The sequence below is a fragment of the Labeo rohita genome, unplaced genomic scaffold (assembly GCF_022985175.1).
Source record: "Labeo rohita strain BAU-BD-2019 unplaced genomic scaffold, IGBB_LRoh.1.0 scaffold_69, whole genome shotgun sequence".
NCBI lineage: Eukaryota > Metazoa > Chordata > Actinopteri > Cypriniformes > Cyprinidae > Labeo > Labeo rohita.
Window position 1 is genome coordinate 631,555 of NW_026129623.1, and position 18,637 is coordinate 650,191.

Below are 18,637 nucleotides of genomic sequence, written 5' to 3' on the forward strand. Positions count from 1 at the left end.
TCCCTCAGGGGGAAACTGAAAAATAAAAATTAAATAAATAAAACAAAATAAAATAAAATATCCTTAATCCAGATTTTATCAATCAACGACATAACATTTATTTTAGCTGGGTGGTCTAATTCTCAAAAACGTTTAACCTAAAGTAAGACTTAACACTATTACGAGAATATTTACAAAACTGAAAGGTTGTCTTATGAATAATAAAAAAAAAACTAAGTAAAAGCAGATGGGCTATAGAACAGATCATATTATGTTTTTATATATATATATATATATATATATATATATATATATATTTTTTTTTTTTTTTTTTTTTTATAAAAAACGCTGCAGCTTCTTCAAAGTTGAATCAACTGGATTAATTGAGGAAAATACACAATGAATGTCAAACTACAGTTACACACTATAATGTGCACTTTTACCTGTTAAAATTCAGTTCAGTGTAGAATTGTTCATTCAGAGCATCATCACTCTTATGTACATGTTAAAAAATAAACTGAAACACAGTTACTTACGATGTTTGGAAACCCTGAATTTCTTGCACGAGGTTCCTCTGCTGCTGCTGCTGATCAGTAGTTTATAGGGTCCATTGTGTTTAGTTGTGAAGTCTGTGATGGTCAGTGATCCAGTCTCCTTATTCAGCTCCAGTCTGCCTCTGAATCTCCCATCAGCACCATCATATGTCTCTCCAGTCCCTGCTTTGATCTGAGCGATGAGACTGAATTCATCTCCAAAGATCCACAGGATCTGATCATCTCTCTGTATTTCAGTATCAGGGTTCAGAGTGACAGAATCTTCATTCACTGATTTCACCTCCACTTTTTCTGTCACAGCATCACACAGAAACAGAGAAAACAAAGACAGATTTGTCATTAGATCAAGTGTGTTCATGTGAACATCAGAGTGTGAAATGATCATGATCAGATGCTGTTTAATCAGAAATGAAGACGGTTCACTGTTTTCATTAACAGAAACTTTATATTACTGTCTCAGCTTCAGATTTGATCATTCAAAGAAAACAATAAATCTAAATGAACTTTCTACAGATTGCTCATATAAATAAAAGATTAAGGATATATTTTGGATACAGCAACAGAACAGTGTTTATTTCACAGTGTAGTTCAATGGAGATTTTAACACTTTCATCATCGATTTATAAAGAATGAAATGATCCACAGAATAAACTCTGAATGGGGTCTGAACATGAATCAGTTTGATCTGAATTACCTGCAGAAGAACAGAATTATGGGTAATGACTGCCAATGAAGATCTGTGATCATTATTATACTTAGAGATGTGAAATTTCTGATCGTGATTATCGTGACCTAAATGATGACGGTTATCAGTATTATCACCGTATTGTTAAAATGTGCTGGAAATGTTCAAAAGGTCCTGACACATGAAAGATTTCACCAACTTTTGTATTTAAATTCAACAAAAATAAATAAAATTACTTTTTGTTTGCATAAACACTAAAACAATAACTTTACCTGTGATGTGTGGATTTTAAATGACAACAGTTTATCTCAAAGAAATGTTCAAATAAAACTTTGAAAAGGTTTCATAAAATGGTAAACTTCACATTTTAAAAGGGTTAAGTCAAAATGATATTTGAATAACAGATGTTTCTATGTATTTGATCTGATTCATCAATATTTCTAGACACCTGTCTGAATTGTTTAAATGTATATAACCCACATAAGCTTGTTTTTGATCAGTCAGTGAACATGTACAGCAGGGCACTGCACATTCGTTGTGTTTTTTGTCCAGACAAAGAGTGCACACAGACTGAATGTACATGTAAGTCTGTAAATCCACTGTCTGACACGAGATGGCGCTTATGGAGAAGCTGAATTACAGCTGTTTCCCGTGACCTCCGTGGATAAAGCAGCGTTACCATTAAACAATCAAGTATTAGCAAAGATGAAAACAAAATGTCATCGAATATTTTCTAAAAACAGTCAGAAACGTTCAGAGGTACATTCATATAAACCATTCATTCATATATTCATTTGTATTCATCTCTTAGCACTCTTTTAAAACCTTGTGTCTTTCCACCACGTTTTCACACCAAACTAAACTAGTCCTGTGCTGTGATCATGTGAAACTGTTTCCTAAAACTCTGCTTTATGCTGGACAGTATTTATTTATCCTCAGTTGTTCAAATCACGGTAATCGGATACGGTTTTAATGAAAATTAAATATGAAACGGTAATACTTGTCACAAATCTGGTCAATGTTCCGCGGTCCGCTCAGCACCAGATGTCACTCTCACCCTATCTTTACACGTTGACTGTTGTTCTACACCCCGGACTACTTTTCCCATCACCCATCACACTGATTGCGTCAACACCCGTGACCAATCAGCAGCTCTATAAAAGCCCCAGACTTTCCCCATGCAAGCCACGGAGAATTGAGTAGTTGTTGTTGTGTTCTATTGTTAGCGTTTCTTAGTTTCCTTGTTCCCGAGTTCATTCTCTCGCCTGGTTATCCCATTGTCGACTGTCTCGCCGCCTGCCTTTTTGGACTATCGCTTGTCTTAAGGATTATTCTCTACGTCTTGCCTGTGATTTACCTGTTTGCTCCTGTTTGACCCTGCCTGTCGGACCATGTATCTGTCTCGTCCCTTAAATAAAGGCCCGCATATGGATCCGCTCGCCTCTCACTCCCCGTCACAATACTAACCGTGGAGGGTTTTTATCACGATTGATCATTAAACCGGTAATCGTTACATCACTAATTATACTGACTTGATCTACTCACCATAGACAGTGACAATAAATGTCTTCTGTAAAGTCTTTCTGCTGGTTCTGATGTGTAGTTTATAGAGTCCAGAGTGATCAGTTCTGGTGTTCTTGATGGTCAGAGATCCAGTCGTCTTGTCCAGATCCAGTCTGTCTCTGAATCTCTCATTAGCTTTATAATCATCTATAAAGGGCCGTCTGGACTCTTCTCTGATTTCAGATATGCGAGTCCGATGCTTTTTATCTCCAAACAGCCACTGTATCTCATCACCTTTGTTTATTTTATAAGCAGGTTTTAGAGTGACATCTTCTCCCTCAGTCACTGACACTGACAGCAGCACATAGAAACAGAGAAATGAGGAGATTATTATTGATTTTGCAGATGAACATGTCAGTATCAATTGAGAAGAGGACAGTGTGTGATTCTTCATATGTGCTTCTAATAATCACTACCTCATCTTGATGATCTTTACCTAAACATGTATAACAATTTGCAATCAAGCGATCATATTCCATGCATTATCATGAATTAAATGGTTAATAAATATTTACCACAGAAAAATAAGGTCTTAGTCAAAGGAACAAACGTGTTTTTAAATATTTTTCATCATCATAAAACTAAATACAAACATTCTGTTATTTACTCGTCCTTGTTCGTCCAAATGATTGAGTAGATTTTGATGAATCTTCATGCAGCTCTTTCTCATGTAACAACAGTTTATAGACACAAAATCACATTAAAAACACCAGAAAACACTTCCAAAACAAAGATTCACAGATAATGTATTGTCACCCCCTTGTCATACAAGATGTTCATGTCTTTCTTTCTTCAGTCGTAAAGAAATTTCAGGATTTTTCTCCATATAATGGACTGATATTGTGCCCCGAGTTTGAACTTCCAAAATACAGTTTAAATGCGGCTTCAAATGATCACAAATGAGGTTGTAAACTCCAATCGTATTTTCTCCCTCAACTTCAAAAATCATCTCTAAATCATTCTACATCACTGCAGAAGAACAGACACAGTGTTTACAAAGAGAACATGCAAAGAAGATCAAACACCCTTATAGGATCATATAGGATGATTTTGAAGTTGAGGGAGAACATGAGATGGGAGTTTTTCAACATACACTAACTGACATGAACCAGAACTAAAACAGTCCAGGCAGAGAAAGACAAGACGAGCGTTTGACATTAAAAAGTATTTAAATCAGTGGCGTACGGGACACCATTGGCCCCGTCGCAGGACATTGTAAAAGTCAGTGTTCCTACACACTGCAAAAGACGCGAGCCGTGAGCTCAAAGGTGCAGTGGAGCGGGCTTAATGTTTTTAAAATCAATTTTTCTCACATTTCACTTGTTATAAACACTATAGGCCTACTTAAGACAAACACACCGTAACCAAAGTGGATATTTTTACACTTAAAGTGGCTTATGGATCCCCATACATGACAGGAAAAGTTTTTTTAAGCGTGCGCACAATAATTCGCTCCCTCCTTTTACTAAATCATGTGCTCGTTCGTTGATTTGATTCAACTAAATCCAGGTCACAATTTGGTAATGTCATGTGGACAACTTAGTTTAGTGAAATAAGGGAACGAATATAATAATAATAGTAAGAATAATAATGAAGACTACTCAAAAAAAAAAAAAAAAAAAAACACACAAAGAGAGTCTTGATGTGGTTAACCTATCTTGTGCTTAGTCATAGCCAATTGCAGTATAATCTTTTCTAGATTCTGGCTGAAAGTTTTAAACGAAAGAAGAATCTTTCAACACTTTAAAAACATTAAAGTGTTTTTTCAACATATTTAAATGTTTGCTGCTTAGTTAAAAACAGGCTACTTGAGAGGAAAAGCATACGTCGCATGACTCGCATCTAATAATTACATTCAGAAATAATGCTAAAATACCGGTAGCCCAAATCAAAATGTTTACAAACATTATAAACACAAATAGGCTTTTTTTTATTCCCTTCTCTCCACAACAAATTATCCTCATCCTTCACAAAGACTATAACAGCAAAGTGAGGCGCTGCTCACGCTGAATAAAACAACGCACTATTAAAATTGACCACTGTAACTTTTATGTGTCTTTAAATGTATTGTATTTTGATAATGAACAGGCTGCGATGTCAAGGTAGTAAAAATGTTGTGTGAGCGCTAAAGCGTCGGCGCGATCACTGCTTGGTTTTTCCTAGTCTCGCGTAGCCAGATCTTCAGACTAACGGCTGAAGGTCTGGAATTCATAGCAGCATTCTTTGGCCAAGGCCCGCCCATAAGGCCGTTTGACCAACATGTCAAACAACCAATCACAGTTCGTTTCGTTCAGCGTCACGTTTCGGGGCGTGGAAATGTCCCCACAACAACAGACCGGCGTGCAACAAGTCAGTCAGCATAGAAAATCAAAGAAGGAGAAGAAAACAAGCAGTTTTTCTTCTGCAATCACACGTCTGCGCTTTGTTTCCCGGCGGACCGAAAATAAACGCGACACTCGCGTCCCCCGGAAATCCGATAAAATTCAACCAATCAGATGACGACTTCGACATTCCTGAAGTGTTTCCAGTTAAGTGTACCATATGCATCAGACGTTTAGCCAACGTTCCGTGGGCGTGACGTCTGAGACTAGGTTTTTCCCAACTTTTACTCGTAATTTATTAATGCTGGGTGTGTTTCCCAAAACCAAATATGGTCGCAAGTTCTGTCATTACCAATAGAGTTCAATGGACCACCATAGTTAGCTAACGACGCTTTTGGGAAACGCTCCCCGGTTGGTCATACAAGCAAGATATCATTCATCACTCTAATGCTTTGGCTAAATAAATAAATAAATACAAATTATATTATTATTATTATTATTATTAATAAAAAAAAAAAGAAAACTGTAAAGATTTACAAAATAAAGAAAACGTCTTTCCACCTTGTTTTCCTTTAGGTGAACTTTGGATCATGTCACAATGAATTGACACTCGGCACTTTTTTTCCTTTCGTTTTGTCAATCAGTTAATGATTTCAGTGAAATATATTTAGGTAGCCTATGTTTTTCTCTGACGACTTGTTACCAGATTTTGCTATTAAATTTACCATTTGTTCTCACAATGTAAAGTGATCAAGACATTTCTCCGGAGCACAATGTTACAAGAAACACTGTCCAGTTCAGCTCTTCTAAGTGTGGAGAATGCACTCGATCACAACATCGACATTCAGCTGCAGTCAAAGTCTTTACACACCGAAACGCTCGGACAGCGCCGAGGATTTGAGTTTTGCCTGTATGTGATTCAGCTCATAAAAACAGTAAGTTAATTACAAAAGTTGGTATATGCATAGAAAGTTATTTTTTATCAAAATGTAGCATTTATAGTTATTACTTTAATTTGTTTTTTCTCCTCGTTTTTTACTGTTAATTTTCTCACTAAAAGACATGAATTTTGCTTGTATCTTATTAAAAAGAGTTAGCGAGTCGTATGTATAGGACAGTGTTTGAAATAAAACGTGCTGGCCTACATTGATTTTATTGAGCTTATTATTAAAACAAAAACGCAGACCGTGTCCTATCACAGATATTAGGGCTGCACGATTCTTGCTAAAATGTGGATTACGATTTTTCTCCATGGGAATTGAGATCACGATTCTCTTACACGATTCTCATTTTTCAACCAAAATTTACTGCACTCAAGTACAAAAATAAATAAATAAATAAAAAACAGGACATTTAGTATAATAAAGTGCTGGAGTGACAAAAAATAGTCTCTTTTCTTTTTTTAGATCCCTTTAAAGTGAATATTTTAAACGTTTCTGAACATACGAGAACATTAACAAATAATAAATAAACCAATAATAAAATAACCAATAATAATAAATAAACCAATAATAAAATAAAGCAGACCATAGGTTTGTATTGTTTCAAATCAAGAAACAGGTTTGGGTTGTCTGATAATGATAATAATAATGATGATGATGATGATGATAATAATAATAATAATAATAATAATATCACTTTTTTGTCTCTTAGAAATGCACATTTGATAGTAGCTTGAGGATGCAGAGGTAATTTTTGTTCATTATCAATCAGTAACATCTGTAAAAATTGTAGCAACCTCAGTTTTATATGGTTACATTTATTATTATTATTAAATTAAGCATTAGTCTCCCATAGTAGAAAGCATACATTTTAAATCATGGTAAAGATATAACTACATGGTTTTATAGGTCGCCTATTTGTACTATTTGTAAAAACGGTAGTCTGAAAACATTCAGTATAAATGCACACATGCTACAGCTTCATCACAAATACATACTATAATTATATACCATTATATACCACAAGTGTTTCACAGCGCTGTTTAGTGCTCGCGTGACGGAGCCGTTCACACAAGTTCGTTACTTCAAATGTAGGCGCGCGGCAGCTGCGCTCATAATACATAGATATATATACTGACTAGATGTCGCCTCTGACGCTGCTGTCCATAGGAACGATGCGTCAGCGTGGCCGCCATCTTGGGTCGGGGAAAGCCGCGTCTACTCTGCATTAGTTAACATTGGCAGAGAACTATCAACGATTAAAATCACCTTAATTTGCTTAATTTTCAACCGATTTTCAAGCCGTTTGGTTTATTATAAATGTCAGACATATATTTATGATAGAACATAGATTAATTAATTATTTTACTTACATGATATAAGTAAAATAATTAATTAATCTATGTTCTTTTATAAATATGTGATATATCATATACAATACAATACTTAGACACACGTACATAACTAATTAATTTGTTCTACAATGCACAAAACAATTACAAGGATGCTGATAGTGATATGAAAAAAACATGAATAACATAAAATAAAGTATATATAAAATATAAATAAATAGATAAATAATAGAGCAAAATTTAAATTAATAAAGGCATGAGTTAAACAAAGCGGAAAAAAAAAAATTATGGACTTCCTGACCAACAGACCTCAGAATGTTAGGATGGGGAACCTAACATCTGCATCTAGGCAGAAATTAAATCATCATAAATCGTCCAAATCTCAAATGATTTTTTTTTTTATTTTTGGTTTGTTCCAGCTGACAGACATGTATTTATGATCGAGTCCAGAGAAAATTGAAGCTTTTGATATTAATCTACTTCAAAACTAGGTGTAAGTTTATTATTCTTCCACTTCAGTAAACTTAAAATTGACTATTGTTACTTACCTTAGCCTAGTCTACTGCACACAAAATGGCTACACTAATTTGTACAGCAATTGTTTTACGGTTTACTTCACTTTGTTAAGTGGGTCACACGTCAGACATGAAGCGCAGCAGCTAATGAACTGAAGTCTAGAATATATTGAAATAAATTAGGCTAAATATTTCAGGGGTAAGTTTAGGGTTAGGAGTTGGTTAGGACAATAATTAAGTGTATACAATTAAACAACTAAATTCAGTATTTCCTTAAAAATAATAATATACAGAATTGAATAGCTACTGCTATAGTATGAGCTGTTAATGCATACATAATACAAATAAATAAATAATTACAATAAAATAAAATAAAATAAATAATTTAAAAAAAATTACAGGGTCCTAAAAATGCGGTTCTGAAACTACAGCCTCCTGTACTGTAAGAATACCCTACTCAAAACAACAGGCTTATTGAAAATGCACATTCAATCTCTGCCAGCAGATGGCGCATTCGGAACTGCAGACATGGTTTCCCCGGTAACCGCAGTACACAAAGCAGCTCAGCACCGGACTTTGAACAGGCAGCGCTCATGTTTATTTAACGAAATCACAGCCTTTTGAAGTTTAATCGTCACACTAAGCTGTATCGCAATTCTGGTCTTCCCGTGCCTAAAATTTAAGACCTCTTAATCATAAGTAAGACTTTCTTGTACAATTTAAGACTTTTTATGACCTTAAATTTGATAAACTAAATTTAAGACTTTTTAAGACTTTTTAAGGACCCGCGGGAACCCTGCTACAATGGTGTGATATCCATACTTAAAAATACATGTTAATTAAAACATCTGAATTGTACTGGTTTATTTTGTACATCAGCAAGCCTGCAATACAATGACCCAGTGTAAAATGGTTATATAACACAAAAACAAACATAACGTGCGTACGTAGTGTGATAACATCTTCCAGTATTTACAACAGCTTATTAAATGATTAGGCTACAGTATATAACACAGGTTAACCATTCTTTGAAAACATCCAGTTCATGAAAAACTTTGGCGCTTCCTTCAGATCCCCGACCCAAGATGGCGGCGATGTTGACGTATGCTTAGAGGCCCAAGGCGACATCTAGTCAGTATATATATCTATGCTCATAATAAACGTAAGTGATGCGGTCGCGACGCGCTCGGGTGTTCCAGGCGCGTTCACGCCACATCGAGATACTGCGTCCGAAAGCTCTAAAACGCTTCCTTCGGAGGCAGCATTCCAAGGCAGGAAGGCATCAAGGCGCGTCCGAATTCTAATTCTGCTTCACTTCCTGTCTCCGGAGGAACCTCCTTCTGATGGAATTTTGAAGGCAGCATAGATGTATCCTTCGCTGCCTTCGATTTCCCACAATCCTGTGCGTGTGCGTCATATAGGCTATATAAATAAAGATATTCTGGTGAAATTAGACTTGTTACTTTATATAATAGATGAGATCTTGATTATGATACACTTTATGAATCGTAATAGTGTAAAAAGCATAATAAATAATATTGTTTGTAATAGTATTTAATAAAATGTTAAAAGGGTTCAAATGAGTAGTGAATAAGAATAATATTTACAATATACCACCAATAATAACGAAACAGCCACTAATAACAATGACCTGTTCTGCAATATTACTTGCGTCAGTGCTTTTATTTATTTAAGCAAAAAGTATCTGCCATTCCCAGTCTCTTCTCCGACACACAGACCTTCAGTGGGTAATGACACTGAAATCTTTATGTATTATTAAAGCATTTATATGTAACTGTATAAGATCGTTTTTCTACAAAATCTACATCTTAACCGTTAGGTAACCTAGCAACGGCGTCATGTTCTGCTGCCTCTGAAGTCTGTCCCAAACTGTTTCTAGAGTTTCCTTTGCAGCCTTCAAAGTCACTGGCTGATAAGACAGGGAGGCAGCAAGTCAGCTGACTAGGTTTTCGGACGCAGCCAGTAAACGTATGTTCTCTAGTGAGCTCGCGCAGCGCAGCAGACTGAACTTTGGTCCGAGCGGATAAACCTGTACCAATATTGTTACAGCACATGCTCACTCTCACCGTCACCACCAGGATTGTCCACACTGGGGTTCATTTGTTTTCCCTCTTACCGCTACAAATCCACGAATCAAACTGACCCGTTTAGTTCTGACGCCTTGTTTACACGTCACGTGAGTGACAGCGGAACGTGGCCAATGAGGGAGAAGGAGACACGTGATGGAGATTTATGATTGATTGGTGAATTAATAGTGTTTTGTTATTGTGTGAGTGTGACCAATAACGCCTGAATGCATGGAAATACACATTTAGAAATGAGATCGCATTTATGTATGAATCAAGATAGCGATTTTTTTTTATTAATCGTGCAGCCCTAACAGATATGGTGTATTATTATTGTTGAGAAATCCTCTGGTTATTGCTAAAATAACAATCAAATCAAAGCAGCGGCACTTTTGCCTCCATGTTCATAATATATATATATATATATATATATATATATATATATATAAAACTGTGTGCAGAATTTTTAGACATGTTGATATTCTGGTCATATTTTTTTTTTTACCAAGCACATTTTACCAATTCCAAACTACATCAGGTGGAGAAGAAAAGATGCATGTTAACTGCAAAAGAATTAGGTTTTAAGGTGAAGAATTAGGTGTGACACCATCAGGAACCATTTCCAGTTCTCCAGCGCCACCATTTTCCAGAACTGCAACCTACCTGGAGTCTTCAGAAGTACAATGTGTCAGTTTCTCAGAGACTTTGCTTGGGAAAAAATCCTTAGAAATGCCCTTGACTTGATAAGAATAACAAGCTGACGTGTTGTGAAATACATGAAGACAGTTTTTTATAGGCTTTATAGACAGATAAGTTGAGAGTGACTCTTGAAGGACAAGCATCACATCCTCTTGTACCTCTGATTCAAGAATTTATCTTCCAAAATCTGGCAGTAAGTTTTGGGAGTTCATGTTTAGTCTCCTATCCTGAAAAGTCTGACTTGCAGAGATGGACTAAAATGAACTCCCAAAACTTACTGCAAGATTTCTGTCTTCATGTATTTCACAACACGTCAGCTTGTTATTCTCTTCAAATGAGGATTATTTTTTAGGATTTTTACCAAGCAAATTCTCTGAGAACCTGACACATTGTACTTCTGAAGACTCCAGGTCGGTTGCAGTTCTGGAAAATGGTGGCGCTGGAGACTAAACGGTTCCTGATGGTGTCACACCCAATTCTTCACCTTAATTCCTAATTCTTTTGCCGTTAACATGCATCTTTTCTTCTCCACCTGTGTTTTCTGACCATGCAGACTCAAGCATTTCTCTGTCCAATGGTCAAGCCTTAACTTTGCAAATTCTTGTAATGCAGTAGTATTGAATTCTTCTCATGGGCATTTAATAATTTGGACTTTTCAGTCTGGGTTAAATTTCTTTTTTCGCTCATTTTATCTGTAAAAGAAAACATGCCCAATAATTATGCACACCTGAATATAAGGAGTTTTTCACTTCCAGCCTTCACAGACAATTATATATCACATATAAATGATTAAATACAAAATTAACAGTAGTTATTAAGACTGATGTGGTTTGGAATTGGTCAAATGTGCTTGAAAAAAAATATGACCAGATTATCAATGTGCCTAATAATTCTGCACACAGTGTATTCCCGTAGTCTGACTGAAAAGCAATATCAAATACACACACAAGACTATATTCTATTCAATAATAACGTCAAATGCATCAATGCAGTGATAATTCACCACATTTATTACTGATAAATCAGTTATGTAAATGGAGGGACAGACTCAGGTACACAATATATTTTCATGCATGACATCACTGCTGGTGGGAGGGGCCCCATCTCGTTCTTTGCAGGGGCCTCCAAGATGTGCGGTACGCCACTGATTTAAATAGTATTATTTTAATGAAAATAACCAAACGTTTTGCTAGATAAGACCCTTCTTCCTCAGCTGGGATCATTTACAACTGCATTTGTGATCGTTTGAAGCTGCATTTAAACTGTATTTTGGAAGTTCAGACTCGGGGCACCATATCAGTCCATTATATGGAGAAAAATCCTGAAATGTTTTCCTCAAAAAACATAATTTCTTTACGACTGAAGAAAGAAAGACATGAACATCTTGGATGACAAGGGGGTGAGTACATTCTCTGTAAATTGTTGTTCTGGCAGTGGACTTCTCCTTTAAGTGTTCATTTGCTGAAAATCTTACAGCCACACAACATCTCATCTGATCACAGTTCACTGATGTTCTGCTGAAGCTACTCGTCACCAGTATCATTTTTGTGCTCGTTTGACTCGCGCCTGAAGTGAAGTTGGAGCGCGTCTGAAACGTCTCCCATTTGATGTACTTGTTATTATGTTCCACGTCTAAATAAACGCAGTTCTTTAGTGTTTGTGGGTGGTGTGGCCAAACCTAGCCCTGCCCCTGCATTAATTGTGTTAAATATTTTTTACATGGAAATGAAAAAAAAAAATCGCCTGTGTTAACACGCTAATTTTGACACCACTAGTATTAATGTAATTCAGCTCAATACTAGACAGTCACACACTTCATTAATGTCTGCATCAATTACAAGCAGAACTTGTGGTTAAAGTAGAAATGTTGACTGAAAAATCATAATATACATTTAAACTCTACTGAACCACAATAAAGCTCAATGATTTTTTTCTCCTGCTGTATCAACTGTAATACTTACATGTTTGTTTTTGTAGTTCAGAGATCTTGTGGCGATAGTAAATCACAGCAGCAGCAGCAGCAGCAAACACCAGCAGAACAACAATAACAATCCCTGCTTTAGCACCTGGAGACAAACCTGCTTCTGTAATGACAAATAGAGACAGTCATTAGTGTGAACGTGTGTCTGATCTATAACAAACACTACACACATCAGCACTATATAACCTGACTGAAGATCTGATACTGTAATGATAAATAGAGACAGTCATTAGTGTGAACGTGTGTCTGATCTATAACAAACACTACACACATCAGCACTATATAACCTGACTGAAGATCTGATACTGTAATGATAAATAGAGACAGTCATTAGTGTGAACGTGTGTCTGATCTATAACAAACACTACACACACATCAGCACTATATAACCTGACTATATAACCTGACTGAAGATCTGATACTGTAATGATAAATAGAGACAGTCATTAGTGTGAACGTGTGTCTGATCTATAACAAACACTACACACATCAGCACTATATAACCTGACTGAAGATCTGATACTGTAATGATAAATAGAGACAGTCATTAGTGTGAACGTGTGTCTGATCTATAACAAACACTACACACATCAGCACTATATAACCTGACTGAAGATCTGATACTGTAATGATAAATAGAGACAGTCATTAGTGTGAACGTGTGTCTGATCTATAACAAACACTACACACATCAGCACTATATAACCTGACTGAAGATCTGATACTGTAATGATAAATAGAGACAGTCATTAGTGTGAACGTGTGTCTGATCTATAACAAACACTACACACATCAGCACTATATAACCTGACTGAAGATCTGATACTGTAATGATAAATAGAGACAGTCATTAGTGTGAACGTGTGTCTGATCTATAACAAACACTACACACATCAGCACTATATAACCTGACTGAAGATCTGATACTGTAATGATAAATAGAGACAGTCATTAGTGTGAACGTGTCTGATCTATAACAAACACTACACACATCAGCACTATATAACCTGTAATGATAGACAGTCATTAGTGTGAACGTGTGTCTGATCTATAACAAACACTACACACATCAGCACTATATAACCTGACTGAAGATCTGATACTGTAATGATAAATAGAGACAGTCATTAGTGTGAACTGTGTCTGATCTATAACAAACACTACACACATCAGCACTATATAACCTGACTGAAGATCTGATACTGTAATGATAAATAGAGACAGTCATTAGTGTGAACGTGTGTCTGATCTATAACAAACACTACACACATCAGCACTATATAACCTGACTGAAGATCTGATACTGTAATGATAAATAGAGACAGTCATTAGTGTGAACGTGTGTCTGATCTAACAAACACTACACACATCAGCACTATATAACCTGACTGAAGATCTGATACTGTAATGATAAATAGAGACAGTCATTAGTGTGAACGTGTGTCTGATCTATAACAAACACTACACACATCAGCACTATATAACCTGACTGAAGATCTGATACTGTAATGATAAATAGAGACAGTCATTAGTGTGAACGTGTGTCTGATCTATAACAAACACTACACACATCAGCACTATATAACCTGACTGAAGATCTGATACTGTAATGATAAATAGAGACAGTCATTAGTGTGAACGTGTGTCTGATCTATAACAAACACTACACACATCAGCACTATATAACCTGACTGAAGATCTGATACTGTAATGATAAATAGAGACAGTCATTAGTGTGAATGATAAATAGAGACAGTCATTAGTGAACGTGTGTCTGATCTATAACACTACACACATCAGCACTATATAACCTGACTGAAGATCTGATACTGTAATGATAAATAGAGACAGTCATTAGTGTGAACGTGTGTCTGATCTATAACAAACACTACACACATCAGCACTATATAACCTGACTGAAGATCTGATACTGTAATGATAAATAGAGACCATTAGAAAGATCTGATACTGTAATGATGTGTGAACGATCTGATCTATAACAAACACTACACACATCAGCACTATATAACCTGACTGAAGATCTGATACTGTAATGATAAATAGAGACAGTCATTAGTGTGAACGTGTGTCTGATCTATAACAAACACTACACACATCAGCACTATATAACCTGACTGAAGATCTGATACTGTAATGATAAATAGAGACAGTCATTAGTGTGAACGTGTGTCTGATCTATAACAAACACTACACACATCAGCACTATATAACCTGACTGAAGATCTGATACTGTAATACTGTAATGAGGACAGTCATTAGTGTGAACGTGTGTCTGATCTATAACAAACACTACACACATCAGCACTATATAACCTGACTGAAGATCTGATACTGTAATGATAAATAGAGACAGTCATTAGTGTGACTGAAGATCTGATACTGTAATGATAACAAACACTACACACATCAGCACTATATAACCTGACTGAAGATCTGATACTGTAATGATAAATAGAGACAGTCATTAGTGTGAACGTGTGTCTGATCTATAACAAACACTACACACATCAGCACTATATAACCTGACTGAAGATCTGATACTGTAATGATAAATAGAGACAGTCATTAGTGTGAACGTGTGTCTGATCTATAACAAACACTACACACATCAGCACTATATAACCTGACTGAAGATCTGATACTGTAATGATAAATAGAGACAGTCATTAGTGTGAACGTGTGTCTGATCTATAACAAACACTACACACATCAGCACTATATAACCTGACTGAAGATCTGATACTGTAATGATAAATAGAGACAGTCATTAGTGTGAACGTGTGTCTGATCTATAACAAACACTACACACATCAGCACTATATAACCTGACTGAAGATCTGATACTGTAATGATAAATAGAGACAGTCATTAGTGTGAACGTGTGTCTGATCTATAACAAACACTACACACATCAGCACTATATAACCTGACTGAAGATCTGATACTGTAATGATAAAGAGAGACAGTCATTAGTGTGAACGTGTGTCTGATCTATAACAAACACTACACACATCAGCACTATATAACCTGACTGAAGATCTGATACTGTAATGATAAATAGAGACAGTCATTAGTGTGAACGTGTGTCTGATCTATAACAAACACTACACACATCAGCACTGAAGATCTGATACTGTAATGATAAAGTCATTAGTGTGAACTGTGTCTGATCTATAACAAACACTACACACATCAGCACTATATAACCTGACTGAAGATCTGATACTGTAATGATAAATAGAGACAGTCATTAGTGTGAACGTGTGTCTGATCTATAACAAACACTACACACATCAGCACTATATAACCATACACACATGACTGAAAGATCTGATACTGTAATGATAAAGAGAGACAGTCATTAGTGTGAACGTGTGTCTGATCTATAACAAACACTACACACATCAGCACTATATAACCTGACTGAAGATCTGATACTGTAATGATAAATAGAGACAGTCATTAGTGTGAACGTGTGTCTGATCTATAACAAACACTAAACCTGACTGAAGATCTGATACTGTAATGATAAATAGAGACAGTCATTAGTGTGAACGTGTGTCTGATCTATAACAAACACTACACACATCAGCACTATATAACCTGACTGAAGATCTGATACTGTAATGATAAATAGAGACAGTCATTAGTGTGAACGTGTGTCTGATCTATAACAAACACTACACACATCAGCACTATATAACCTGACTGAAGATCTGATACTGTAATGATAAATAGAGACAGTCATTAGTGTGAACGTGTGTCTGATCTATAACAAACACTACACACATCAGCACTATATAACCTGACTGAAGATCTGATACTGTAATGATAAATAGAGACAGTCATTAGTGTGAACGTGTGTCTGATCTATAACAAACACTACACACATCAGCACTATATAACCTGACTGAAGATCTGATACTGTAATGATAAATAGAGACAGTCATTAGTGTGAACGTGTGTCTGATCTATAACACTACACACATCAGCACTATATAACCTGACTGAAGATCTGATACTGTAATGATAAAGAGATCTCAATCAGTGATGTAAGAGTCAGTGTGACACTACAGTATAATTTCAAATTATATTATTACCAATGCTAAAAGATTGTGTGTTGATGTATGTATTTGTTAAAGCTGCAGAAGTTCACAACCCAGATAGCAACATATTGTCAGCCCAGATCCGGCCCACATCTAGCACATGTGGCATGATGATCTGGCCCACATGCAGCGTGGAATGATGGCACTTGGGCGGACCACAAAATCTGTGTATATTTAATATGGAGTCATCTCAGCGTTAATAAGCACATTAACAAGCAGAATCACTGAAGGAAAGAAGAGAACTGAAGAAACACAACAACTGACTGCAACCATAGCCTTGAAGTTGAAGATAAAAGACATTAAATCTCTGAAGATCTCAGAGGAGGAGGTTTAAACAACTCCACAAACAGCATTACCAGCTGATAAGATCTGCTTTATTTCTGTTAGAGGCCTACAGAAGTTCTTTATTGAAAAACAACAGGTTTAAATCAATTTTTTTGAAGCCACTATAATAGTGATTAGTGTTTCCAATAATTGGACTTGTAACAATTTCTAATAAAAGTTTATCTTTGTCAATTGCTGTGATGGTGTGTTTGTGAAAACTCTAAGCAATAACAAATAAAGACAAAATGAAATCAATGAAAAGCTATTGATGGTTGTAATATTGAACGAATGAGCCTGATTCAATGTCATATAGCTTTTACAATTATGTTGTGGAAAAATACATTCATAGTATGAAACTGTCTGTAGTCTTGCAGAACCAGTTTAAAAAAAAAAATTACAAAAGGTTAAATTTTATGAACACATAAAGCCATCATAAATCAACATATGAACCTCAACAATGGTGACAATAAAAAGTGTGCAAAACTTGCATCACAGCATGAACGAATAATGCAGCCTTTTGTGATGTCCAGAACTGATCTGATTATCTGTCACCATTGTTGAGATTCATATGCTGATTGCTGATATCTGTGTGTGATAGCCTTGTTCAAACTTTTGTCCTTTTTTAAATAAATTTTTCAAACTGATGTTGCAATAATGCAGTTTTACAATGTGAAAACATTAAACTACACAACTACTACAATCAAATGTGTTCAGTGAATCAGTCGGTTATATGATAATTGTGAAGCCACCAATGACAAAATTATCATGCACTACAAATGTGTTTGTTAACCACATTTTCACAACAGTCAAATAAGACAAACGCTTAAGAAAAAAGAGTTAAGAGCCCAATTAATTAATGGAAACGCTAATCACTATCATGGTGACTTCAAGTGGAATATTTAAGCCCCTACTAATTCTCAATAAGAACTTCTGTAGACCTCTAACAGAAAAAAGGTAAATCTGGTCAGTAATAAGTGAAGCTGGTGAAGCTATTTGTGGAGTTGTTTAATCCTCCTCTGCTGAGATCTTCAGAGATTTAATGTCTTTTATCTTCAGCTGATTTCATCTAAGGCTGTGGCTGTAGTCAGTAGTTGTGTTTCTGTTTGTCTCTTGTTTTCTGTTCTCTTCTTTCCTTCAGTGATTCTGCTTGTTAATGTGCTTATTAACGCTGAGATGACTCCATATTAAATATACACAGATTTTGTGGCTCAGATAAGGTCCAGTGTGGTTTATTTCTCTGCTCTTGGCTGACATGTGGCATTGCTATGGCCTGCTTTTGGCCCAGATCTGGCAAACAGGATCGGTCCACCCAAGTGCCATCATTCCACGCTGCATGTGGGCCAGATCATCATGCCACATGTGCCAGATGTGGGCCGGATCTGGGCTGACAATATGTTGCTATCTGGGAAGCTGTTTTAGCTAATAATAGTTCTGCTTCAGGAAGAAGTTATGAGATCTTTAACATACTGTAAGCATCAGTTTACACTCAAGTATTTTATAAGGAAAGTT

General features: G+C 35.9%; 1 protein-coding gene across 1 annotated transcript in view; it reads right to left on the minus strand.

The window, feature by feature from the left end:
• Nucleotides 1-350: 350 nt before the first annotated feature.
• Nucleotides 351-18,637, minus strand: part of LOC127161618 (uncharacterized) — a 34,501-nt gene continuing 16,214 nt past the window's right edge. Inside the window, exons 4-6 of the mRNA XM_051104349.1 lie at nucleotides 12,658-12,780; nucleotides 2,764-3,072; nucleotides 351-824 (exon numbers count right to left, since the gene is read on the minus strand). Of these exons, the coding sequence (XP_050960306.1) occupies nucleotides 508-824; nucleotides 2,764-3,072; nucleotides 12,658-12,780 (749 nt within the window). The 3' untranslated portion in view covers nucleotides 351-507. The remainder of the gene's footprint in view (nucleotides 825-2,763; nucleotides 3,073-12,657; nucleotides 12,781-18,637) is intronic.